At 38.2% G+C, this 27,692-nt stretch overlaps 1 protein-coding gene across 2 annotated transcripts in view; it reads left to right on the top strand.

Moving 5' to 3' along the window:
* LOC127797424 (membralin-like protein At1g60995) overlaps positions 1-27,692 on the top strand; it is a 65,914-nt gene that overhangs the window by 11,741 nt on the left and 26,481 nt on the right. For both annotated transcript variants that reach the window (XM_052330308.1, XM_052330307.1), the window contains 10 exons: positions 5,447-5,528; positions 6,192-6,253; positions 6,335-6,429; positions 6,782-6,861; positions 17,764-17,847; positions 23,937-24,053; positions 24,622-24,707; positions 24,851-24,957; positions 25,722-25,813; positions 25,895-25,971. In XM_052330308.1, coding sequence (XP_052186268.1) covers positions 5,447-5,528; positions 6,192-6,253; positions 6,335-6,429; positions 6,782-6,861; positions 17,764-17,847; positions 23,937-24,053; positions 24,622-24,707; positions 24,851-24,957; positions 25,722-25,813; positions 25,895-25,971 — 882 coding nt within the window. The remainder of the gene's footprint in view (positions 1-5,446; positions 5,529-6,191; positions 6,254-6,334; positions 6,430-6,781; positions 6,862-17,763; positions 17,848-23,936; positions 24,054-24,621; positions 24,708-24,850; positions 24,958-25,721; positions 25,814-25,894; positions 25,972-27,692) is intronic.

A 27,692-nucleotide genomic window follows, 5' to 3' on the forward strand; every position in this document is an offset into this window, starting at 1 on the left:
GGTATTGTTAAGGGATCTTGTAGGTGGTAGGGAGTTGGGCTCTACGAATAAGTCCTCAATCTTAAACAACAATATGTTAAGAGAGCCGAGTCAAGCTCTTGTACCTTTAAGTTGGGTTGAAGTGGACTGTTGACTGCCAACATGAGCTCCCCCCTTTGCTCCTCATCTTCCTCCGAATGCTCTATGGCTTGAATTGAGAACAACTATGCCACTTGGGACAACTTGCTTTTGAGCATTTTCTGTAATCTCTTTCCCATGATCATCTTGCATGCCCATGTTTCCAAGCTGCTCATCAGAGTCATCTTCTTGCCATCTTTTTTGAAAGTCACCTCCATCTTGTTGAAATAAAAAATTATGGGCTCACGTTTTTCATCCAATCTACTCCCAGCACTATGTCACACCCATTAGCTACAGTTAGTGAAAGGGGATTAGTGTTGGTCAATCTACAGCCTACTCTCCTTGCGGTGCCTTCATACAAAAAGCTGCGGGTACTCCCACTATCGATTAAGACCATCAGTTTGCAATCAGGTATTCTCCCTTCTACCTTAATTATCTTACTGTTAGACAGTCCTTTTAGCGCATGAAGAGAAATCTCTCCATTATCCTCAGCTTCAAATTCTCCTTGAAACACATGTATCTCCTCCTTAGCTTCCATTTCTTCTTCCTCCCCTTCCAACAAAAGTAGATGTTTCTTGCATTGGTGACTTGGGGAATATTTTTCTCCACACTGAAAACATAATCCAGCTAGCCTCCTCTACTCCATCAGTTTTCTCTCGTGTGACTGCATGGGGGTGACAAATGTAGGGGTTGTCCAACCTCTTGCACCTTGGTTGAATCTAGCGACCTCCTTGCCAAATCCTTTCCCTCCTTGCTATTGGCCCTTGGAATTCATTCCCTTAGCTGACAGCCTCTGCTTTTCATTAGAGCCTCCACTGTTAATTCTTGCAACCTCACTTTCAGCTGCTTGCTTAATGGTTTTTGGCTGAAGCATCTTAACCATAGGTCTTAATTCATCGCTCAAGCGGCTAATGAAACTTGAGATGAAATAAGCCTCGGTTAGATGGGGGTTGTGATTAATCATTAGTGATTTTAGCTCTTCAAATCTCAGTTGGTAGTTTTGTATTATCCCCTCTTCTCTTAACTTATTGAATTCCTCGATTATATCCATCATATTCTTATCATCAAATCTCTCACGTAAATCTTTTATGAATTCAGCCTATTGATAGCTCTCCTTAACCCTTGATCAACCCTAAAACCAAGCATCTCCTACATCATTAAGACATGCGGTAGCCATGGTCACATATTGTATAGACTAAACATTCTTTCACACCGCCTTATCCACCATCTCAGGTGTAACACCCCACTCCACCCGAGCGTGACGTTAACCCGGGATTTCGGGAATATATATTTTTTTCCCACACATACACTCAATCCAATACACATAAATCAATCCCCAATAATCACGTTTCACTTTCTCAGCATATCAAACTTAGAAATCAAGCTAAGATAGATAATATCATCACATATGCGAAAGTAAGATTGAAATCTCAAATGGTATATGTAAACACTTTATTTATAACATAGGAGCTGTACCATTGTTTAACATGACATCTTCAAAACAAAATACATAGAGACTCATCTAGAAATAGCAGCTACGCTTCAATAACCTCTTTTCCTTTAACACCGTTGTTTTCATCTGAAACGTTTGAATATTCTAAGGACATAGTCCAAATTAGATGCAGAATCATCTAAGTAAAGGTTCAAAAACATTTTCATGAATATATGCAAGACCATGAATTGACATATCCCGATATGTCCCAGCCCAAGAGAATCCCATATAGTGCTTAACTCATATCACAGGAAAAGAGTAATCTCTCTAAAGGCAAAATAACCACATTGACACATTGACATAACACAATCCTGGCTTAAGAGGGCAACATCAACACATCTATTTGACACAACGGAAACCATCGTTACAACTTTCGACTTGGAAGGGTCAACATCAACGCAGGAATTGGGGTATCACCCCACTATCATGTCAGGGATTACGTTCTTACTCAAAAGCATTCTGGATCACATCAGCACTAACCCTGGGAATGCAACGTTCTCCTCAGAAACAATGCTATCGCTCAAAGGAACCTGAGGTGGTGTCCACTCTCAGCCCTGTCACTTGAGCCAGATCCAGGGTGGTGACCACTCTCAACTCTGCCACTTGTGGACTATCCCGGGGAGGGGGGGCATTAATTCTTGGAACACATCCCGAGTGCTATCTCAAGGGCCACACCCCAGGTTGACAACCTCCCACATTTCCACATGGACAACACATAAACATGCCAATGCTACTAACACATACCATGATTTGATGCATCATATAAATCAACATTTCAATGCACATAATTTAATGCACACGAATCAATAAAACAGTTTTGGGATGAACCACCCACATGAAACTAACTATTCACAGGTTAAACCATTCATATGAAGCTAAATCAAGTTTTCAGGAGAGCCGCTCACAATAAACCAAGTTTTAGGTAAGAACACTCATCTTGAACGAAATTCAGAACATCTCAAATCTCGTGTCCAATCTAGATTTTTATGCCAGGTCTCAATAATTGTACTATTATTCAATTTTGAGCTTCAACATACCTTGACTATCATCTTTATTCAAAGAAGTATCTACATCTATTTTTCCATAATTTTCTCTTATTTTCTTCCCATTTTTCGCTCAATAAATTCCAAAATAAATACCTCCTCAAGCATTTTTCCAATTTTTCTTCCACCATAATTCATAAAATAATTTCCTAAAATAGCAAAATTAATTTTGAATAAAACCCATACCTCACGCACCTTGCGCGTAATGGCTAGCGCATGCACCTCATGTGTCGATCGTTTTCTTCGGCTCTGGCCACCGACGATTGTTGGTTTCCCTCCTACCTTGTTCTACTCTTCAAGTCGATCACAGAGGTGCTTTTGAATGCTTGAAACAACCACTAGAAGTGGCTCAAACGATTGTTTAAAGGTTCGGCCGAGGCTTCCGTTGACTTTTCCAGCGACCTCTCGAAACCCTCTCAAATCTAAACGAAAGCTCACCAAACTCTCCAGAAAAATTCTACAAGACACGAAGAATAAGAGCCCCATATTCTCAACATTCGATTCACCCTCTGAAGTTTCGAATTTGATGAAAAACCCTCGGCCATCGACCACTTTTTGTACCCGTTTTTGAGCCTTGAAAAGTTCGTTGTTGTCAAATTTGAGGTCTTAAATGCCTTAACTTGCCTCAAATCGACTTAAATCCTCCATCATTAGCCTTAAACGAGCAGATTACAGAGGCTGAATTTTTGGCCATCTCACAACCGTAATTTTGATCGAATCGACCGTCGACGTGGCCATTTCTTCATCGCGGGCAGGCCCTGACGACTCTAGGTCAAGCCCTTATGCTTCTGAGTCCTTCCTAATAGCCCCTCTACTCTCGAAATTGACGATGGGAGAGGCAGCCAGCGACTAGCAGTGTGAACTCTGCCAGTCTTTTGAAATTACACATTTGCCCCCTTTAAACTTCTAAATTCCATTTGGGCTTTTCCATGCAGCCCTTTGAGTTTCTGAAAATTCCACAACAAACCTCTAAATTTCCTCTCTCACATTTTATCCCCCAAGTTTTGTTTTACCACTTTCGACCAAGATTCATAAATTACACTTAGGCTCGAAAATCACACTTAGGCCTATCCTCTACAAATTCCCATCAAAATCCACTTCAGGGTTGTTCCTCATGCAAAACTTGAATCCCTTCAAGGTTCCGTTGATTTTTCGGAAGTCTCTTACGATCGTTCGATTTTTTAGGCTAAATCATAGCTATACCGAAAACTGTCTCTGTTTTGATTTCTTTTAGCATCATATATTCTTGATTGTTGTAAATTAGGGATCGATGATTGATTCATGATTGGTGTAAATTGCAGATTGTTGATTGATTGTAAATTAGGAATTGATTGTTTGGGGATTGTTGTAAATAAGGGTAGATTGATTGGGCATAGGTGTAAAGTAGGGATGTTTTTTTTTCTCATGCTTTTTTTTTTAAGATGTATAAAATATAAATGAAAAATGATGTCTTCATTTCTTAAATTTGCACTCTCGTTCTTATTTAGTTTTCTTTAATGATTGTTTTTTTAATAATTTATATTTTTTATGTTGATAAAATTTTATACTCTTTATTTCATTTATTTGTGCTTCACTTTGCTTGCGTGTGTGCCTCGCATTGTGCTTAAGTGCACTTAAAGCTTTTGAAAACACTGCCCTATAGTTGACCTATAGTTGACTATATCCTTCCCTTGTCTATTGACCTTTCATAATTGATCCTCAATCAACTGTCATCTCGATAGGTGACTTCCAAGGCTTTTTGGTTCATATAGTTGATCTCATAGTTGACTACAACTCAACTATTGACCATTGGAAGCTCTATTTGACCACAATTGACTATCAGCTCAACTATTCTGCCTCCAAGCCTCTAAACATTTCCTAAGTCCTCATTTGATCCATAATCATGCTCCACTACTCAACTATCCATAAAATACACATAATAATCATCAATAATTAAAAATACAGGTTGGATGAGTCCTTACTAAAATCATTCCTAAGACCATATGCACTATCAACCTTGAGAGTTTCATAATCCTTGTGGTGGGTTTTAAAACCAATAGTTCTTTAATTACAGAATAACTGCTGCTAACAATGGTCCTAAGAGAATATTTATATCAGTTTACTGCTCTACTTTTAATCCCAACCCTTGATGGGAACTCTATACGATCAAGTCTTAACAACATATTAAGCCTTAATCCACTAGGTGGAGTCTGTTATATGAATTTTAGCTTGCCAACTATTTCTATCTGTTGCTATGTATCCATCTCATCTTAACCATCCAACTAATTAATAGTCATTTGACCACTTTGGAGCGAGAGCTTCTATGAAGAAAAAGAAGGAAACTTGAAAGAGAACTGAAATTGAGATTTGTTGAAAATGATTATTGACATTCGAAACAAAAAATCAATTGAGTATTTATAGACTGTGAACTCAACTGATTCTGTTGATACAACTAATCTCGACAACTCTACAGAGACAAGTGGACAAGTTCTAACTTAGAAACTTAACGAAACTATAACTACACTTAACAGAACTGCAGCTAATATTCCTTTGTATAGGACAAATAGAAGTAATAAAATTAAAACAAAATTCTAACTCTAGATGAAAGGAAAAAAATGAGTAAATAACTAATTAGGAAAATTACATGGTCTCGCATCAATTTGTGTATCTGTCTACTTATTTGTTACCCTTATCATTTTCTTCTTCTTTGCCAAAATGCATAAAACTAAAACAAGCTTTAGGTGCATCTGATGAGAACTTGATCTGTTGTTTCGGTGCATATTTTGTGTTCCTTAATCAAACAAATTGAGTGCAGGATATTGCAGGCATACATTTAAATCTTGATATTCCTAAATGGCTACGTATACTTCACTTGGACAGGCTTAACTCAGTTGCAGGTAAAGGCATCCTTTGAGGGTTTTTTCTGTCCTCCATTTAATTTTATATTTGAAGTTTATTCAGTCCGAAATGTTGCATTTGTTTATTAAGTTTTTCAAATTCTACTACTGGGCTATTTAAGCTTGCGAGTGGTCTGATCTCCTGGCAGTATCATGGAGGAACTAAAAAGAGTTTAAATTATCTTTTCAGCTATGTTTTGTGTCAGCTTCATTTTGTTCACGTGTAAATGTCTGTTGTTCAAGTGGGGTTTTATCTACTGTGTGATGGGTTTGAAATTTCTGGCATCACCATTTTTATGCATTAAAAGCACTATGCATCAGATTATAGTGGGTGGGCATATCCATGTAAACTATGTTCCTAAGCAGAATAACAAAATGCCCTATCTATCTGCCTCCATGGATATGATACCTAGTCCCAACTTCTAGCAGTCAAATACATGGTCCTTGTCCAGTGTGTTCTTTTTACCTGTATGTATCATTGATTAGTGTGAGGCTTGTTTGGGTTCATTGCGTTTTTTTCTGTACTGGCCAATGCACTCATTCTATAACTAATGTGCATCATCTTGATAAATGATATAATTTGATATGATTTAAAAACTTATGTTTTCCTTATTTGTTAGGAAATTTCTCCATTTTGTTTCTTAACGTTGCTTGATATTTCAGTCCAGTGGTTTGAAAAGAGAAGCAAAGCATTTGAACCGACTTATTTATACACTATGGAAAAGGTCTGTCATGCTTGGAACTCTCTCTCTCTCTTTCTCTCTCTCTCAATTCCATGCTGCATCTGGGATCATTTTGTTCTCCAGGGTTATTTCTGGCTGCCTGAAGGAGCCAGGTCTAAGCACAACATACATACTGTCAACATTAGCATATCAGCCCGACATTCCTGCTTTGGAAACAGGTTATGCTTCTACCTCTTATGGAGATAGTTAACTACTGTGCTTTTTCGTCTTACTTTGTTGCTAGAAATAATCTTTTACAGGTTTACCTATATCTCTCTGAATGTTTCAATATTTAGCCTTTAGGATTTATTGCAATATGACATTGCTACTATTATTAAGGCTGTTCAAAACTTCATCAAAATGTTTGTTCGTATATAACATTTTCTTCTAGTTCAAAATGTAGAGAGTTTCATGCTTATGCCTGTAGGATAAGACATTGGTATTTTTTCTTTTTGTTTCAGTTTTTTTATTTATTTCCAAAATCAAGACCAACACTACCATTTTTTAAATGGAAATCTTTTTCTTGTGTAGATGGCAACAACTTCTGATAAATAGACTAGTTGGATATGATACCATCCTGATGAACAGTTTGTTGAGTTCTCCTGGTCAAGGTATTGAGCAATTCACCGGACACAAGATGTTAGGTCATATACTGAATCTTCTTTTAACATGACTGTATCTGCAAAATATCACATTAAAGAATATGTTGCTGTTTTATTAGCTTGGCGTTCTTATTATTGATTCTTCTTTTTTCCTTTATGTTGGTTGCGGTCAACTGTTTTTCTCTGCCAATTTTAGGAAAAATTGGCTGTTGTTAGTCAATTGTTGTCTTTGTTACCAAGGCACTAACATATTTTGTATATTTGCAACCTTTCTCATTCATATTAATTTTGGAAGGTATTCTGTCCTTCTACCAGCTGATTTATGTAAGGGGGTTTGAATGGCTGCATTTAATTTTGAATGATTTCAAACTATTTAACTGTAAGTAAAGAGATGTGGAAAAGGGGAACAGCCTTCCTTGGGGGTTGAATTTTGTAGAAAAAGCTTATTTATCAACAAGCAAATATAGATAGCTCAAGGACATGAACAAAGAAGAAAGAAAAAAGGGATTTAGCCAAAAATCCACAAGAAGGAATATCAGGATAGATCCCTGGAAGACCAAAAATGGTTTGTTATTCCTCTCATTTTTAAGGTCACATACATCAACCAAATGTGTCTGCACTACAGAATGGGGACCTGCACCTCAATCAAATGGGAATTCAATTATGGTGGACATCACTTTTTGATGCCAAACACAAAAATGAGAAAATTGTCCTGGCCTTAGACAAGCAATAATGGAGTAAGTGGTCTAATCACTCACTACTCTTACACCAAAGGCTATGACCTATCACAACATGGCCTCTTATTTGAAGGTCCTTCCCATGAGAATAGAAGTGAAAGAAATTGTCTTGTTGCAAAAAGCAACCTGGCCCCATCTGCAATAGCTTTTAAGGGAAAGGACTAGCCCTTATCACATCGAACATAAAATGAGTGAATGGAGAAAGTCCCTCTTTGTGTTAGCCTTTAATGTGCATCTATTCTCTCCTTGCCTTGGGAAGGGATGATCTTGAATCATGTTTAGAAAGCTATCTTTCTAGTCACCATCCTAGTCTTGAAGATTCCTTGAAAAGAAAGCGAATCAAATTAATACCCCTTTGGAACAAAATGGAAGCACCAACTAATTGTCATCTCTTGGTTCCTAGCCAAGAGAAAAAGGTCAGGAAAACTTTGTATGAAGGCCTATGGGAGATCCACTAGTTAACCAAAACCTGATCTTGTATCATTGCCAACTACAAATTATGAATTTTCAGAAAATATCATAAGCTATTATAAATTTATAATATCCCCTCATAACCTAAATCAACCCACTAGCTCCCATACTAGGAACTCCAAAACCATTTACAAAGGATGGCTCTATCAAAGAGCATAACGTTTTGGGTGTATTGCATTCAGATCCCTATGGTCTAGTGCATGTCAGATCTAAGGATTTGAGCTAGGGTTTCTTTTGGAAGAAATCGGAAAAGAGAGAAATTGAGGGAGAATTAGAGTAGAAAGAACCAAGAGAGAGAGAGAGAGAGAGAGAGAGAGAGAGAGAGAGAAAACAAAGAGAATTGGAAGAGATCAGAGGTAATCGGGAGAGAGATTAGAGAATTTGAGAGGGAAAATTTTCTTGTAGTATCTCACACAATGATCCCAACCTCTTAGATTTAGCTTATTTATTGGCTTTCTATCTTTCAGTTTTAGTTTTAACTGAAAGGTACAATATGAATAGCATTACTATAGTACAATGCAGTAATTGCATTAAACAACAATTACTATTATATCCTTGGGGTTGTGACAATCTGTCTGGACCCAAGAATTGGTCCTGAACAGTTTGGTAATTAACAATAAAGAGAGAGAAAAGAGAGAGAATTATTGGAATACTTTTGTTATTCGATACCCCTTCTTCTCTCCAGCAGACTACATTTATATCATCAACACCCTAACAGAATTACCAGGGTTTGTTATGGCCAGCTCCCGCCTTATACATCCTAACTAACATACAAAGTAGGCTTTATTCCCTAACTACCCTTAGGGTTGTGACAATTGCCCTTCCTTTCAATCAATTCTTGTCCTTAAGAATTATAAGAGTTCGATAGCCTTGGGAAACTGCTGCAAAAGTTCTAGTAAGTTTTCCCAAGTGGTATGCTTAGGTGGCCAATGAGTCCACTGAACAAGGACTTGCGTGATAGGTAAGCTGCCCCGGTATATGACCCGTTTTTCAACAACGGCGTGAGGCTCCACCTCCTCTTCTAGCAGTTCTGCTACTAGAGGTAAATCTGTGTTGACATTGGTTAGTGGTCCTTTAGCTGGCTTTAGTAATGAGACATGGAAAACAGGATGAACTTGCACTCCCTTTGGAAGTTGCAACCTGTAAGCCATTGCTCCCACCTTGCCCAGAATAGGAAACAGTCCAAAATACTTAGGACTCAACTTGGAGGCTGGAATTGTGCTGTAAGGCTGTTGGAGGAAATGTCTGACCTTCAGATAGTCCTGCTCACCCACTTCAAATGATCGTTCAGTCCTTATTTTATCCGTCACCTGCCACCTGCTTCATACGGTTCTGGGCAGTGGCTAATTCCCTGCTTAGAATTGTTAACAACAACTGCCTTTTTGAGAAATAATCACCAACTGCTACCATAGTGGGATTAGGGCCTGAAATTGCGAGTAGGAGGGATGGTTTGTACCCAAACATGGCCTCAAAAGGACTCCTCTTAATGGTATTGTGGTAACTGGAATTGTACCACTATTGAGCTAGGCCTAACCACTTATTCTAGCTCCTGGATTTTGTGAAACACATGCAACGCAAATAGGCTTTGACACACTGATTAACCCGCTCCGTTTGGCCGTTAGTTTGTGGATGATATGCAGTTGACATATGCAATCCTACACCCAATTTTTTGAATAATTCCTGCCAAAAATGACTGGTAAAAACTGTATCCTGGTCAGATATGATGGACTTGGGCACTCCATGGATCTTGGCCACTGAGTCTAGGAATACCCGACACACCTTTGCTGCTGTAAATGGGTGGGTTAAGCTGATAAAACGGCCGAATTTGGTCAACTGGTCCACTATCACCAAGATCACATCCTTCCCTTCTAACCTAGGTAACCCCTCCAAAAAATCCATTGATATCTCCTCCCATGCTTGCTCTAGAATTGCTAAGGGCTGCAACAGGCCAGGGTAAGGGACCTGTTCGTGTTTATACTGCTAGCATATCGCACAAGACAACACTAATTGTACCATATCCCTCTTCAGCCTTGGCCAAAAGAAAAGCTGCTTCACCTTTTGATAGGTGACCCCTACTCCGAAATGTCCTCCAATTGGTGAGTAGTGTAAGGCCTTCATAATCTGCTCTTTAAGCGTTTGGTCCTCACCAACCACCAATCTGCCTTTGTAATGAAGCACCCCCTTCTTTAAAGTATATCCTTGAGGATTTCCCTACTGCCCTGCTGGCTACACGGCTAATTGGGCCACCCTCTCCTTAATCCATTCTGTGGTGTCATAACTTCGTACCAGTTCCCGAATCCACACAGGAAGAACAACAGATATTGCATGACTATTGCCCTTTTTCATCCCTCCTTGACAATGCATCCGCAACCACGTTTTCTTTACCCTTCCGATATTGAATTGTAAAATCCAAACCCATCAGTTTTGAGTTGCCTTTCCGCTGTAATTGCGTATGCAATCGTTGTTGTGATAAAAACTGAAGGCTTTCGTGGTCTGTTTTTATCACAAACAAGGACCCTTCCAAATAATGTTGCCATCTCTCTATTGCTGCTAATACCGCCAATAGCTCTTTATCATAGACACTCAATCCTAAGTGTTTTGGTGCTACTGGCCGCTCTTCTTGCATAAGTACAACACTTAATCCCTTGTCGCAAGCATTCGTCTCCACAACAAAACCCGTGGTAAAATCAGGCAATGCCAGCTCCAGTGCCTCAGTTGTAGCCCTTTTAAGTTCTACAAAAGCAGCTTCATCTTTAGGTTTCCATTGGAAGGCGTCCTTCTTAAGTAACTCAGTTAGAGGTCCGCTTATTAACCCATAATGCCGAATAAACTTTCTGTAATACCCCGTTAAACCAAGGAATCCCCTCAATTCTTTTACAACCATTGGTCTTGGCCAGTCCACCATGACGACCACCTTAGCTGGATCAGTCCTCACTCCCACCCCCGACACAATATGGCCCAAATACTCCACTTCAGTTTCAGCAAAGGCACATTTAGATAACTTGACATACAGTTGATGAGACTTAAGGACTTCAAAAGTAAGGTTAAGATGAACAACATGTTCTTCTTAATTAGGACTATAGATGAGGATGTCATCGAAAAAAACAAGGATGAACTTCCTCAAGTAGGGTTGGAAAATTCGGTTCATTAAAGCTTGAAAAGTAGCGGGCGCATTGGTCAACCCAAAGGGCATGACAGTAAAGCCGAATATTAATAGGGTCCAAATGGGGTTTCAAAGGAATGGAATGGTCCAAATAACGTTGAGGTGGTAAGGAATGAGGCTTATCAAATAAGTCCTTAAAATCCATCAAAAGTAGGCGCAAAGTATCTAAATTATGTACCTTTTTGGAAATTTGAGATTCAATAGTCTGATCAACTGGCTGTTGGCCATTCTGGTGCTTAACGTCCTCCTCCACTGCTACAGTTTGTATAAAGTATAGTTGTGATATCTGTCCTACTTTAGTGATCATCATCTTTTGCAGCTTACTACCCTTAATCAACCTGCATTCACCTTGCTCCAAACTGCCCAACAAGGTATGCCTCTTGCCTTCCACTTCCGCAGTCACCTCCAACTTATTAAAATCAAAAGTTAAGGGGCTAACCGTCTTTATCCAGTCCACACCGAGGACAATATCGCATCTCCCTAGCTCCAAGGCTCTGTGATTAGCTACAAACTCTTGGTCTTGCATCACCCATTTAAATCCCTTGCACTTGTAGTGACTGTAGATCCTACTCCCATTAGCCACTGTTATGGACAAGGGAGTAGTTGCTATTAAAGGCCTTTTCAAACTTTTGGCTGTAGTTTCACTGATAAAGCTGTGGGTGCTCCCACCGTCACCATTAGCCTTGTTTTTCCCACATGACCTTTTACCCTAATAATTTGCCCCATGGGATTGCCTTTTAATGCGTGAAATGAAATCTCACCCTCTTCCTCATCTTGCAATTCCTCTGGGCACTCTTCTTCTTCCTTCACCACTGCTTCGTCTTCTTCGTTCTCCCCATCTGACCCCTCCATTTGAATTAACTGTTTCTTACATTGATGCCCAAAACTATACTTGTCACCACACTTGAAGCAGAGTCCTAAATGTCGCCTTTGTTCTATAACCTTATTCCTGGGGCCACTAGGATTATATGACCCTTTAGGTGTCCCTTGAGTCACTAATGGAGTCATGGTCTTGAAATTACTCCCAACCGGTTGGCCATTTCCCAATCCTAGTCTGAGAGGCACCTTGTGTTTCTTGAAAATTGCTTCCAATGTCAATTCTTGGAGCCTCACTTTCTCAGCCGCTTGACTTACCGTCGCGGGCATCATCATCTTCACCATTGGGTGGAGTTCATCCTTCAATCCACTTATGAATATAGAGACTAAGTATTGCTCTGTTAACCCCGACTGAGCCTACACACAATGGCTCTCAATTCCTCAAACTGTGTCTGGTAATCCACTACTGTCCCTTCTTGTTTCAGCTTACTGAATTCCTCATTACATCCCCACTGCTCCTCTCCCCACATCTTGCACACAGCTTTTCTACAAAAACATCCCAATTCCTTTCACGGCCATGATCTTGGGTCCACCCTTGGTACCGATAATCAGCCGTATCGTTTAGATAGGCTGCGACCATGGTAACCTTCTGTTTCTCTAGCACCTTATACAACTGAAAGAATCTCTCACAGCGCCTCACCCACCATCTAGGCTTAGTTCCTTCAAAACTAATCGTGGGCTAGGGGTATGAGTATGAAAATTATAGAGTGTTCCGAACCTGAGTTTCTTGATTCGACCTCGACTCCTCCACCCCTGGATTGTCTCGATAGGGTGCATGATCCTAGGTTGATAGTAAAGGTTTCAAATTACCCCTAGGAGGAAACTCTGATGACAACTGGAACTTTGGTAAGGACGATAAAATGCCCAAGATGCTGTTTAGTCTCTGCCGTATTGTTCCAACGCCTTCTGGGTTCTCTCTGAATCCCCCTTTATCTCCTCTTTCATTGCGACCAACTCCTCTCACGTCTGAGTTATTGCCTCTTGAGTCTAATGCATCTTGAACTCCACCGCCTCCATCCACGCTTCCATCTGCCGCGTCCGTGTTCCTTCGGCCATTCGTTCCAAATAGTTCCGCCTTCGTCTGTCGCAATCCTCTGATCACCCCCCAGTTGGTTTGACCGGCTCTAATACCACAATGTTAGGACCTAAGAATTGGTCCTGAATAGTTTGGTAATTAACAGTAAAGAGAGAGAGAGAAAAGAGAGAGAAGAGAACGAGAGAGAATTACTGGAATACTTCTGTTATTCGATACCCCTTCTTCTCTCCAACATACTACATTTATATCATCAACACCCTAACAGAATTACCAGGGTTTGTTATGGCCAACTCTCGCCTTATATATCCTAACTAACATACAAAGTAGGCTTTATTCCCTAACTATCCTTAGGGTCGTGACACAATCCCCCCAACTTGAAGGATTTCTTATCCCTAAGAAATTACAACAATTGGCCACTGTTTCTTCATCCAATCCCTGCTTTCTCTTCTTCTTCTTCTTCTTCTTCTTCATCTTGTCCTTGTCCTTCCATATATAATAATTGTTTTTTGCATTGGTGTCTTGGATTGAAATTTTCACATTTATAGCACAACCCTAACTGTCTCCTTTGCTCCCTAGAAGGAGATTTGACTGAATGAGGATTAGTATAAACCCCAGGATTTAGATTTCCTTGATTCAATCCTGATGTTGCAGTCTAAGAATTTCCTTTGATTGCTGACTGGTCGAAGGAGGATTTTCTGATACGATCTTGTGCTTTATGAAAATTGCCTCCAATGCCAGTTCTTGCAACCTAGCCTTCTCAACAGCCTGTTTAATAGTTGCAAGCTGCATCATCTTTACAGTTGGCATCAATTCATCCATTAAGCCACTTATAAAACTAGAAACAAAGTAATGTTCGATCAAAGCAGGTTGTGAATTCAACATTAAAGATCTCAATTATTCAAATTGGATATGGTATTCCATCATAGATCCTTCCTGCTTCAATTTATCAAACTCCTCAATTACATCTGTCATCGACTTCTTGCCAAACTGATCGTAAAAATCTTCTACAAATTCTGTCCAATTGGCCTCGATCCTCATTTTAATCCAACCTTGATACCACACATCAGCCACATCATTGAGATAGGCTGCTGCAAGGTTGATTTTTTTGGCATTTTGCTATATTATAGTATTGAAAAAACTCTCATATCTTTTGATCCACCATCTCGGTTTTACTCCTTCAGAAACTGCTTTATCCAACGTTGGCATTGGCGTAGAATGAGAAGTTTGAGAAAAAGAACCTCTAGCCTGAATTGTTTGATCCAGTTCAATTCATTCCTCATCTTCCTGTAAGGTAGAAGCATGAGGAAGAATGCATGCTCTTGTAAAGATCACCTCTGTAGTGGATCTTGGAGGGAAATCCTTTGGTAGGCTGGCTTGAGGCATTTTAAATAACATCCTTAGAATTCCATCCAACCGTTGGTTGATGTTAGTGAATTCTTCTTTAACTTATCTTTTAAAAAACATCCTCAGAATTCCAGCATTACTCTTCTACCTTCCTCGGCCCTCACTATTGAAATTGCCTCATTTAACAAAGGCAACTCAGATTTACCAAAGATTTGAACCCTCACTGCATCGTATTCTACATTAAGGCTTACAAGGAAGTCATAGGTTCTCTCCTTTTCCACAAACTTCTTTTGAATGGAAGTGTCCTCACTATACTTCATTTGAATTCATTGATAGTGATCCAACTCTTGCTACAAGGTTTGCATACTTGATTATAGATCGAGTCCCTTGTTTAGTGACTGCTACCTTAGTCCTAATTTCATAAATTTGGGCTGCATCATTTACCTTAGAGTAGGTGATTTTCATAGCTTCCTAGATCTTTCTGTTAGGACCCCCATTAAACAAACTTATCAGAGGAGAAAGAAGGAGGGGAAAAGGGTGGGGACCACAGGGGGTAACCAAGTAAAATGACCCAAGGCTAAAAAAGTCACAAGTTAGTTAGAAGAGAATAATCTAGCATGTGGCTGGAACTAGTGGGAGGAGTAGGTATATAAGGGAGGAGAGAAAGAGAGAGGGGGGTGGAAAAATCTGTTGGAGAAGTTGTGGGAGAGGGAGGCCCTCTCGAATAGGCCTATTTTTGTCTTTTTTCATTGTATTGGTTGTCATGGATTGCTGAAGCTACTGAGAGTGAGAAATTCTTACTGTTTTGGGAACAAAAATTCAATCAATTGTTCAGAGGTACTATCACTTTCCTTAGCTGTGGAAAGAAATATCACTGTGTCGCTGATTTTTGGAATCACTGAGTTCTAGAGCTAGGACATTACCAACGAGTCTTCCTCATCCCAAGAGGCATATGTTGGATCACTCTCCTTAGACCCTGTTCCGAGCAAGTGACTTAACTTCCCCTTGCCTTTAAGGAACATCCTAATTAGCTAGGATCACTTGAGGTAATTTTTACCATTCAATCGGTATGCAGCTTGTATATTCTGCAACTCTCCATCGTTCACTCCACCACTACTGGAACTACCTGAGAAAGGAACCTCGTTGGTGCTTCTAGATTTGACGGTTTCAATCATGGCTCTAGTTTATGAGAGAAGATTGGATCAAAGAAGGTTTTGATTTCAAATAATTGAGGAAAAAACTTGAATCAAAGAAGGTTTTGATTTCAAGCAATCGGGAAAAACATTTGGATCGAGTATAAAACCTAGGGCTTTGATACCATGTTGAAAAGAAGAACAATAAATCCAATCTTATTCATCTCCAACGTAAAACACTGCATATATACACGCCTATCAATCTGTATAGGCAGTTTCCTAATGGGAGAAGGTTTCCTAAACTAACTTAAGAAATATGTACAGCAAAGGAAAGATCCTACAACTGTCAAATACAATAAAATACAAGAAAATCAAATCAGAAACAATAAGCAGCATGTAATCAGCAAGACACGATACACATGATAATAGGAAAGAATCCACAATAGGAAAAAATCCACTCATTGATTTCTAACAGTCCTGAATTATTTATTTTAAAATTTAAGAAAGCAAAAATTCTTGTTTGTACCAATGCTTCAAGACTATGGAGAGGGGTTAGCATGCTTACTGTTGTTTCCATTTAATCCTATCAAATGTATGAATTTGGGTGTGGTATAACCAAATGGAAAGCCTAGTTGCATTCTTTAGTTTGGCATCATCCATTGACAATCCCTTCATTATACTGTAACCATTACTCTAGATTACTAGGCTTTACTTAGTAGGTTAAAAGATGAAATTTGTTTTGAGAGAGGGAATATGTTAGTGATGAGTTTTGTTTGAGAATATGATGTTCCAAATTAGAGTAAACCATCCAATAGATAGAACTTGCATGCTAGAGTTTGGATAGTAGTCGTCCTATCAAGGATAAAGGAGATTTCGCATATGATAATATTCACCCAAAGATACTCCTGATTTACCAAGATTAGTACCTATCTCCCTAGCATCCCTCCCTTGTCTAAACAAGGAAACAAGTTTGAATAATGTTACTGTTTTGCCTAAAGTAATAGAATGCTGGAATTATGGGAGAAATCAGGAAGAAATAAGAGATGATTTGGCAGCAGTTAGTTAATAGGACATAAATGTAACTAATTGTAATTTCTAAGGGTAGATTTGACTTTTATGAGTTAGTTATTTTTCCTTAGGTAGTTCTGCCCCTCTAGTCTATAAATAGAAGGGTGCGGAGGTCAGTCTTATCATCAAACAATTGTATCTTTCATTCCTTGTGTTCGGATATAGTGAGAGGCGAGATAAAGAGCTGTGCATTTATAGTTCTTGTCGTCTTCGGTTAGAGTATTGTATTCGAGAGGCAAGGTGAGGTGAAAGAGGGGTGTTCTTGTACTGGTTTCTCATACGTTTCTAGTGGATTGGTTGCTTTTTGGATTGCTGGATGTAGTGCCATGTAAATGGCATGAACCAGGGTATATCATGTGTGCTGCAATCTGGTTTGGTTTTCTTTACATTTAATTCTGTTTTTATTATCTCCTTTCAGTCTTGAATGTTGTTTGAGTTTGGTAAGGTTCTTGAGTGATTCTTGAAAGATTATAGTTCTCGATTTTAACAAATAATGGAAAAGTTTCTCTATTCTAGTTAAACTACCTTAATGGCATCTTACTTATGTTACCTATTATTTTGTGCCAACAAACCTTCATCATAAGCAACTAAGTTAGATCCCTAGCATTCTTGTGCTCCATGCCAAAAGACCTTGGCATGCTAGCCCTTCCTCAAGGCATAGGATGGAGACCTTCCTTTGTTTGTGATAACTAACAATGGTGGAGATGAGTGGCATAAATTCCCCCTAATTCTTAGTCCACAGGGCTGGGTAAGAAGGCAATAAACTAGCATTAGCCAAGTGCCTCGCAAATAACTAGCATCTCCAATAATGGTAATGGTGGTTGTATTCATTTTGTAGGCGACCAACAAATATACCCATTCTACTTGTCATAAAATCTTAGATATATGCTCTTAAATCATATAAGCCTCATCCTTAACACCATGTATTAATCTACATGCATCAATCTGATTCTATTTTGGTTGCCTGGCTTCTATGTTTTTAATTTCTTTGTGCTTTTAAGCAAATCAATGATTTATGATGCTTTTTAGTAATTTGTTGTTTTTATTTTCTTGGATAATCCTTGTTTTGTCTTTTCCAAGTAGGTTACCTATATAATTATCAAACGAAGGAGTTCTATAATATTAGTTATGCTCGTGAGCAACCTGGAGGTTCTGCTAAGTTTGGAGGTTTGTTTATTTGTCATTCCTTTACACTCATTTCATACTTTTCTATATTTTAATTCATTGTCTTATATCTAAAAGTATGCAATGTTTTCAAGTTGCCAAAATAGCTCATAACACTACCAATGACTAACTTTTGTATCTTTGAAGCAGTACATTTATTTATGAAGTCCATGCTAACTCTCACAGATTAATGTTTTAAATCCCAACTATTCACTATTTTACTTGACTATAAAGTACAAGTTAGTTGAAATTAACCAATTTCTAGCCAAGTGAAATGCATAGAAATAAAAATAATATATCAAAGCCTTACTTCTGTTGATTTCTAACCTAGTCAAGAGGGGGGGGGGGAATTGACACCTTTTAAAATTCTAATGCAAAACTTATGCATGTATATATATGAGAAAACAAATTTAATACAAACCAAAATTGTAGTTGAGAGTACGGGAGCACTTAAATACTAGATGGATAATATGATATCCGCCAGCTGTGCTAGTATGTGCTTTGGTCCAATATACTCTTCAAATTACAACTTGATGAAAACAAGTGATTTGAATGCACACAATAACAAGTCTTTAAATAAACCAAATGGAATATTGAATGAGTATAAAGAATGATCAATTCAAATCAGAATATAATCAAAATAACCAACAAGAATGTAGGCCTAAGGATTCGGCCACTTCAGATAGCACAAAAACAAACAATCAAGCAAGCAAGAATAAGTAAGAATGAAAAGAAGAAGAACACAGCGATGTATAGTGGTTCGGCCCTTATGACTTACATCCACTACCTAAGGATTTCATTCCTTAGGATTTTCAACCAAATCCACCATATGAAACTTTTGTTACAACCACCAAAGCCTTCACTTGGCTTCACCACCACCAAACTACTTCAAGAATAGTAGAGATTGAGAAATAGGGTTCTCTCAAAAATAATACAATGAAGTGTAGAGAACTCTCTTAGTTTTCTCTCAAGAAGACAAAGGAAAAGAAAGACTTAGAGAGAATGACAATCTTGGCCAATGATGTAGAAAATAATAGAACTTCCAAAAGTTGTTCCAAAGCCTTCAAGAGATCCTTTTATATAGTGTTAGAGTAAGCTTTCCTCGATCAATCTCAGCCCTCCATGTGGCAAGTTTTCAAGCCAATCTCAGCCCTTCATATTGAATTCTTGATTTACCTTCCATAATCAGCTAACTTGATTGATCATCAAGACCTTTGACTTTTGTTGATCTCCAATCAGTCTTGAATGAGCAAATCAATTCCACTAATGCATGGCTGATTTTAAGGATTAAAATATCATCAAAACCTTTCATAATTCTTGCAAAATCGACAATAAATAAGAAATGATCAATTCTGACTTCTAGTTGATCTTCAAACTCCTTTGATTGTGCAATTGGCCCCTTAGCTTCCATAATAAGCATAGCTAGTTTGAAATTTGAATTTAAACCTCCAAATGGTGTAAAATCCAACCAAATATTCTCAAATAATGAAGCAAATTTGTCCAACAATGAAGATATCAATTATAACTTCAAAAGCTCATAATTGATCAAGTTTTCATACTAAAAAATGTTGACAAGTAGAGAATCAATTTGTGTAGCTGAATATATGCAAGATATCCTTTGAATATTCTCCCATAATGAAGATATCAATTAGCCATAATGAGTAGGATACTTGATTCCATAATTTGAGTCTCCATATCCTTTTAATGAGAGAGAATCAGCAATAAAGGAAAGTAATATCAATCAAGGTTTAATTTTCAAACCTTAATTTCCTCCATTAATGTTGAACAATAATGCTGAATCTTTAACTTCTCCATTTGAATGCAATTCAAAAAATTCTTCCATATTTAACCGAGTAGAGGAGCTTTTAGGAATCTTTAAATTTACTCCATGATTCTCTTACCATATCTAGACCAACGAGATGATGTAGCCTTGATGAGTGTGCTCCACGTGGCTGCCATGTCATCAAAATGCCATGTTAACAATGCCATGTCGCCAAGTTACATATATGGCAACTCCATATAGTGGACTACTCCAATCTCCTCAAAAACTTCCATATAGATCTTTTGAACTTCCCATATATGAACAAGGATTCCATATATATATCTTCTAGACTTTCCATTTCAAGAAGAACTTTCCATACATAGCTCAAATACTCAAATTTCTAGAAAGCTCTCTAAAAACTTGTTTCCATATATAATGAAATCTCTTTATTAATATAAGAAGTTTCCTTATATAACCTGTGTCATGAAATCACTAGAGAATAGCTTTGTAAGCCTTATGAAGGCATCATGTTTTGTTAGTACATAAAATATAAATGAACATTCACATTCACACATGCCAATCATCAATCATCAAAAATCTACACTCAACAACTTCCACTAGCTAAAGTAGTGTACATGGATTCTAGCTTGCCAATCATCTCTATCTATCTTCTCTGAGGTGCCAAGTGAAGTGCATAAAAGACAAGAATCAAATGGTTTTGGTAAATGAGAGGGCGATTTAGGGAAGATGGAAGGAGTGTCTTCAAAACTATTCAATGAATGTGGAGAAACAAATGTTATGTTAGGAGGTCTTTTCAATCTTGAATAAGATAGGAATTACATGTCTAAACAAAGTGAAGAAAGTCATGAAAAAGATGACATAATAACACCTTTGCTCCTTGGAAATGGAATTAAGGAAGTTCTTGTGGAGATAAAAAGTCCCCCTAGCTCATATAATGCTTAGAAGTAAAGCCATGCATGACTCACTAGGCTAGCTTGAGGCATTAGATGAGAAGTTGTTTTGATTGATAAGAAATTCTTGTTTGCATTTTGAAGAAGAGCAGGCCAGGCTACTCCGACCATAATTATGCTAAGGACTAGATTTGCTTTCAGAGGCGATTCCTAGCAACGACTTTGACTGCCAATTTAGTAGCAATTATCAAGTGGCAGAAGAGGCGACACAGTGCAAGCAAAGCAGAAGGGTTGACTCTCGGCTGTGAGTTTTGGTAAATTGGTTCGAAATTGAAAGGTGAAGAAGAGTCGATGATCCTTGGCCATTGAATTGCAATTGAGGCAAGTGCATATTCTTGAGCGATTGTTGATCATTGGCAATTACAATCAGAGGTAGACATTTGGCTGACTTGGAGGCAATCGATTATCAGTAGATCTATGTAGATCCCTCCGACTTCTCTTGCTTATTGATTTTTGACGCTTTAGGTTATTAATCTCTATCGATAAGATTGCAACAAATCAGAGGCGATTCTAATCCATGATCTCGGCAACAAGTAGAGCTAGGTGAATTTTGACTTTAATCTAGACTGCCAGGTTTTGGCAGAATTATGAGGACTCATAGAAGCAAGTTTCGAAGTAGATTCTACTTGTTCCGTGACCATCGACTTCGCTTGCTCCTAATTCAGGTTCGATTATTGAAAGGCAATGGAAAAGAAGTTCAAGGATGCGATCAGCCAAATGCACGAGGAAATAGGCAGTGTGATATGAGAGGAGATGCAGAATTTTGTGGTGATGTCTCAAATGTATCAGGTTTGTATTCTAGCTAAATTTTTCTATAAGTCAGGAGGAGATGTTTCATATAACTATGATCGTAACAGAGAATTCTCAGGGGAGAAAATTGTTGAAAGTGAATCTTGAGAATATTTCGACAAACAAAGAGAAAAATATGCTAATGAATTAGCATTGGATTAGGTAAATCCGATTGAAGGACCATCCACCTGTGTAGATATTGGTGTTGGAGTTCTTCCTTAGATTTCGGATTTACCAAAAACCGAGGAACAAGCAAATTTGGGACACAACATTGATTCATTAGATATCTTAGTTATAAAGCAGGGCAGAGTTGTGAGTGGTGATGCTTGTGACAACGATTTTAGGTTGGATCAAGTCTTTGACGCTCCACATGCAGTTAAAGAAGTTCTGATCGGGCAATTCAGACCATAACAATCTTATATCGGCTTTAAGGAAACTGTTCATAAGGATGATGAGGTCTTAAGACGAGAAGAAGATAGTTTGCCTTTTCAGCATTTTTCTATTGCAGTTGAAGAATTAGCCAGACAATCCTCTGGATTCAAAACAGCCAACATCAAAGATGATGAGACGAGGGGAACATATGTAAATAGAGATTGTGTTCCATCACTAGCGTTATTGTGGTAATTGATCAGATGTGTGAACTTTAGACTGATCATCACTTACAGATTTCAGTTGCTAACTATGTCAGTTCGGGAGTGGCTGATCTCGTTCTTAATTTGGAGATTGTTGTGAATAGTGGGATTATATGAGCTGGTATGTTCGTGATATATGGGGATCTATGTGTGCATGTGCATGACTATAGTATTAACATTGTTGGAAAGATCCCACAATCTATGGGATTAATTATCAATCCCAATTATCCCACAATCTGTGGGATTGATTATAATCAATCTTATCTCTCAATCTATGGGATTGATTATAATCAAACTTAATTGTTGGGATTGATTGATTGATGTAAATTAGTAATTGATGTAATTAGGATTCCTTTCTTTTTTCCTTAATTATAGGGATTTGATTGTTTTCTTTCTCCTATATATATTGTAATCAATCTTAGTGAAGAAAATGAGAAAGAGATACCAAGTTTTTCAGTCTTGTTCTACATTTTTCAATTTTGTTCTACATGGTATCAGAGCACTCGATCTTAGCTTGATACGCCTAAAGGCAAAAACCCTAGTGCCTTTATTGCACAACCCCTTCTTTATTCTATCTAAAGCTCCTCTCCTTTCATTAAAGCCTTTATTGCTTCTTTCAACTTGTTCGAAGATCATGTCTAAAAACTTCAATGGCCATGAGATTTGGGATTCGACAAAGGCTTCGAGGTGCTGCAAGCTGCTACAGGAGATCGACAATTGCGGGATGCTATGGCCATCGAGGTTGCGGGCTGCGGCGTTGTGGTGGTGGACGGCGGCGACAGTTGCAGGTTGCAGTGTTGCGACAAAGACTAGCGACGGCAGTCGCGGGGTGCAACAGAGAACAGTGACGACGGTTACGTGTGAAGCAAGTTAAACAACGATGCTCAGATGAGATTTGACGGAATCTCTTCAGCAAGGCAGCGAGGGGTTGGAGGCAACTACAACGGTGTTGGAGATTGCACGTTGGGGAGGAAACAACCACTGCTGGAAGGAAGGGGATGCTTGTCGTGGGTGGATTAGACTCACGCAATGGAGCCTAGATCTATGGTTTGTATGGTAGCTCTAATATCATGTTGAATCAGAGAACTTAGTGAGGTTTAGCCTCTTTCTATTAAGATTTATAGTATGAATGTACAATAATTAAGGCTAAAATTACTCCTAAAATTAAGGCCTAGTTGTCTACTTGTCTTCTAATCATAGCTAGCCTAATAGCTAATCGATAGCTAATCCAACATTTTTAATTTTGTTCACGTGAGGTTATTGAGGGAAGTTATCAGTCTGTTAGAAGGAATATTTTTGTGCCATGGTGTCTCGCTAATTAGGGAAATGATGTATAAATGGTATGGGTTGTTATTGCTGACAATGGTAATAGAAATTATCTGAATTTTACCCCACAATCTCTTCACTCTCCTTCCTCCTTCCCCGTTTTCTGTTCTTCTCTTGGGAGTGATCACTGCTCTTCAGTGAGTTTGTATTATCCTTCATAATGTAATGGGGAATCATGAAATAAAAAATGGAGAATTACTTGCCCACTTACCATGAGAGTCGGTCAGTAGAAAAATTGTTAAACCTGAAACAATTGACTTCTAGTGTAATTGATTACCTATCCTGATTTGAAGAGCTTCTCCTTAGGTGCGAGCTTGAAGAGGATCCTTTTCATCACGGTAAATAGCTTTATTAATGGGTTGAGGTCAGACATCAAGAGAGAGATCATTGCGTTTGTTGTGTGTGCTTATTATTAGATCAGGTCCATCTTCTTTTTTATGGTTTTGTTTAGAAAAAATCAGTCATCTACTTCTCACAACTTAACAAATCTTTGTCCTGAGTATAAACAAATTTGTGCTCTTTCTATAAACTGCATTTTCTGTAAACTTTTTGATCTGAGAATTTTACTGGAAATATGACTTCAAAGTTATTCTTTGACTTGAATTTCTGCAGATTATCTTGTGACCAAGTGCGGTGTGCTTATGATGTCACTTTTTGTTTTCTTCACTACTACAATGTCAGTTTCATTTACATTGAGGGAGACACAAACTCGCATGCTGAAGTTCACTGGTTAGTTATTTATAATATTTTATTTACTGTGATGACTCTGACCAGATGAAGAAAAATGTGTTTAATTTCAACGGGGAGGAGTTAAGCATCAGACTGTATGCATGTGTTGGCTTGGTCTATCCTTCTGGTGGTTGAATGATCAATAGGCCAATGCTTATTTGAAATTGTAAATATCAAGCCAGTGTGGGGTTCGATCTAGTGGTCGAATGACTTGGATTATGTGTCTTCCCTTGAATGTCTTTGATATAGATTTGCTCTAGCAGTGAGGGCTGTGGGCCACCCCAAGGCCCATGGGCTGGCTGTTATCATCTCCCTCTCCTGCCCTTGTCTTGGGTCACAAGACTGTAACTGCAAGAGTTGATGACTTTGTGTTTTAGAGGTATTGATCAGGTAGTCTTTGGTGTTTTGTCCTGGAAATGATATCTCTATTCATTTTATTCTGGCTGAAGGGCCCACATCCCTTAACCATTCATGGTTCATATATTATATGTGCAGAAGTATGTAAATGTTTCCTCTGATATCTCCCTTCAAAGCAAAATGATTGTCTCCTTTTCTCTAATTATGGCAGTTCAGCTACAGCATCATGCTCGTCATCAGCTTCCCACATTCCAGCTTATCTTTGTGCACGTTATTGAATCCCTGGTCTTTGTGCCTGTAAGTTATATATATATATATATATATATATCAATCTTTGTGATACTGAAGTCGAGCGTCATTAACTCATCTTTCATTCTTTTTAACATTTTCTTTATAAATTCCTTGTGATTCTTCTCAGCCCTGTTCTTTGTTTTTTGCAGATTATGATTGGTATCTTATTTTTTCTATTTGAGTTCTATGACGATCAGCTATTAGCTTTCATGGTCTTAATCCTGGTGTGGTTGTGCGAACTATTTACTTTGATCAGGTCTCTCTCTCTCTCTCTGACCCAAGTAGAGTTTTTGGTGCATCTCATCATTGACTATCAGTTCATGTGTTACTTTTAATTACCTATTGCAACAAGGTAGCCACCCTTGTATGCTATGCGTACCAAAATTATATCAAATAAGCAATGTCGGCATTGGTGTGTTCCTTGATCTGCATCAAAATTTTGTGGGCTTTTATGGCCAATTACAGCAAAGTATAGGTGTACTTCTGGACCTTCCTATGTTTAAGCATTTTAATTGACATAAAGGCTCATGTTTACCCACTTATAATGAGGCAGATTCCAGACTGTTAAGACCATTATAGAAGATGTCAAAATTGTGAGCAGCAAGTCAATTGATATGCGCACAATTGGTGTGAAATGGAAATTTTGTATGATTCTTTTTGTGAATCATGTAAATAACAATTTATGTTAATCATGATTTATGAATCCTGTAAATAGCAAATATGCTACTACAAAGAATTTGCTACAAAGTTCACCCAAAGAACAGAAAAAAAAAAAAAAGGTTGCTACTTAGCTGACCCCATCCTAGTTGGAGTAAGACTTGATATGTTGTGAAAAAGGGGCTAAGTTTACCTATTAGATGGCTGTAAATACATGCTCTATGCATTGTGCAATGACTTTATTTATGGACAAAGTTCCATCTTTTCCAAGATTATGCAATTTTTTTATGTATGTAACTTGTTCCTGATTTTCTGTATGTATATATATGACCCTTAATGATTGGTACTGTTACTGATTTGCAGTGTTCGGACGCCAATATCTATGAAGTTCTTTCCTCGCTTCTTTTTGCTCTATTTTCTGGTGTTCCACATTTATTTCTTTTCATATAGTTACGGTATGTTTCTATTACTTACATTCTCAAAGATTAAGCTGGGATTATTTCTTCATGATAACAAATGTTGCAATTATTTCACAGGTTTTTCATATTTGGCTCTCTCCACAACTGCAGCATTTATGCAGCACCTTATTCTCTACTTTTGGAACCGGTTTGAGGTAAAAATAATGTTATTTTCAAACCATTACTTTTATGGTTTATATACTGACGCAGCGTGTAGCACTTGTATGAAAAAAACACATCAAATAAACCCTTGAAAGAGCAAACTTCAATGGCCTAAGCTTGGCATTCAAGAAGATGCAAAAACAAAACTGTTTTGCTAAGAAAACCCAAATAGGTTGCTGAAATTTGATTGAGAAAACTTGATTATAAACTTTAGATCCTAGGCATATTTATAGTATTTGGCTAATCCAAATCCATCTAATATTTGTAAACAAAATCCAACTAAAATCCTAATAGAAATAAATCCTAATCCAACATGAAGTAAAATCCTAAATCAAGTAGAATTCTAAAAACTTATGAAGTATTAAAATAACATAAAGTAGAATCCTAAACCAAGTAGAATTCTAAAACTTAAGAAGTATTAAAATATTGTTCCGGCGTGGTCGGGTCGGCTTTGGGCCGGATCTTGATTGGTGACCGCATCATTCACCTCCACTTGAGAAGAATTCGTCCTCGAATTGTGATCTGGGTATGACAACTCAATGTCCGACAAATACAAAGAAAGATTAGCAATATTGAATGTTTTGGAAATACTCATATGATTTGGCAAATCCACAACATAAGCATTATTATTGATTTTCTTTGTAATCTTGTAAGGACCATACTTCTTTGGCTTGAGCTTGTTTTGTTGTCCTGCAGGAATCCGTTCCTTCTTCAAGAATATCATGACTTCATCTCCAATCGCAAATATTTTGTGCTTCCTATGCTTGTCAGCTGCTGCCTTGTACTTCTTATTTGCCTCATACAACTTTTGCTTGACATCTTCTTGAACTACTTGAACGTGTTTGGCTAAGTCACTAGCTGCAACACTGAAACCTGGTACCTTTGGCAATTTTACCAAATCCAATGCATGATTAGGAACTTTCATGTATACGATAGAGAATGGTGATCTTCCTGTTGAGCTATGCATGGAGTTGTAGGCAAATTCCGCTTGAGCTATGACTAGGTCCCATTGTCTTGGCTTGTCTTTGCAAACACTGTGAATCAGATTTCCTAAGGTACGATTCACCACCTCTGTCTGTCCATCAGTTTGGGGATGTGCTGTGCTACTGAAATTCAAAGATGAATCGAACATTCTCCACAAGGTAATCCAGAAGTGACTCAAAAATCTTGTATCACGATCCGAAGTAATAGTTTTAGGGACTTCATGTAGTCTAACAATCTCCTTGAAAAACAATTTGGCTGTAGCTACTGCATCTGCCGTCTTCTTGCATGGGAGAAAGTGCGCCATCTTGGAAAACCTGTTAACCACTACAAAAACAGAATCCATACCTCGTTGGGTTCGCGGTACACCTAACACGAAGTCCATAGACAAATCTTTCCAAATAGCATTGGGAACAGGTAATGGCATGTAGAGACCGGCGTTAGAAGAGTGCTCCTTAGCTGTTTGACATATATAACACCTCGCCACAATAATAGAAACATCTCTCCTTGCTCCTGGCCAATAATACCTTCCCATAACAGTTTTAATAGTCTTGTCTCTGCCAAGATGCCCTGCTAAGCCACAACTATGCAAATCCTGAATAATTTTCTCACGAAGAGATGTGTAAGGGATGCACAACTAATTTCCCTTCATGAGAAACCCATCATGCACATAGAAATCTCCTGATGGTTGCTGAGACATGCATTGTTCCCACACATGTTTGAAATCCTCGTC

This window comes from Diospyros lotus, chromosome 1 (assembly GCF_014633365.1).
Source record: "Diospyros lotus cultivar Yz01 chromosome 1, ASM1463336v1, whole genome shotgun sequence".
NCBI lineage: Eukaryota > Viridiplantae > Streptophyta > Magnoliopsida > Ericales > Ebenaceae > Diospyros > Diospyros lotus.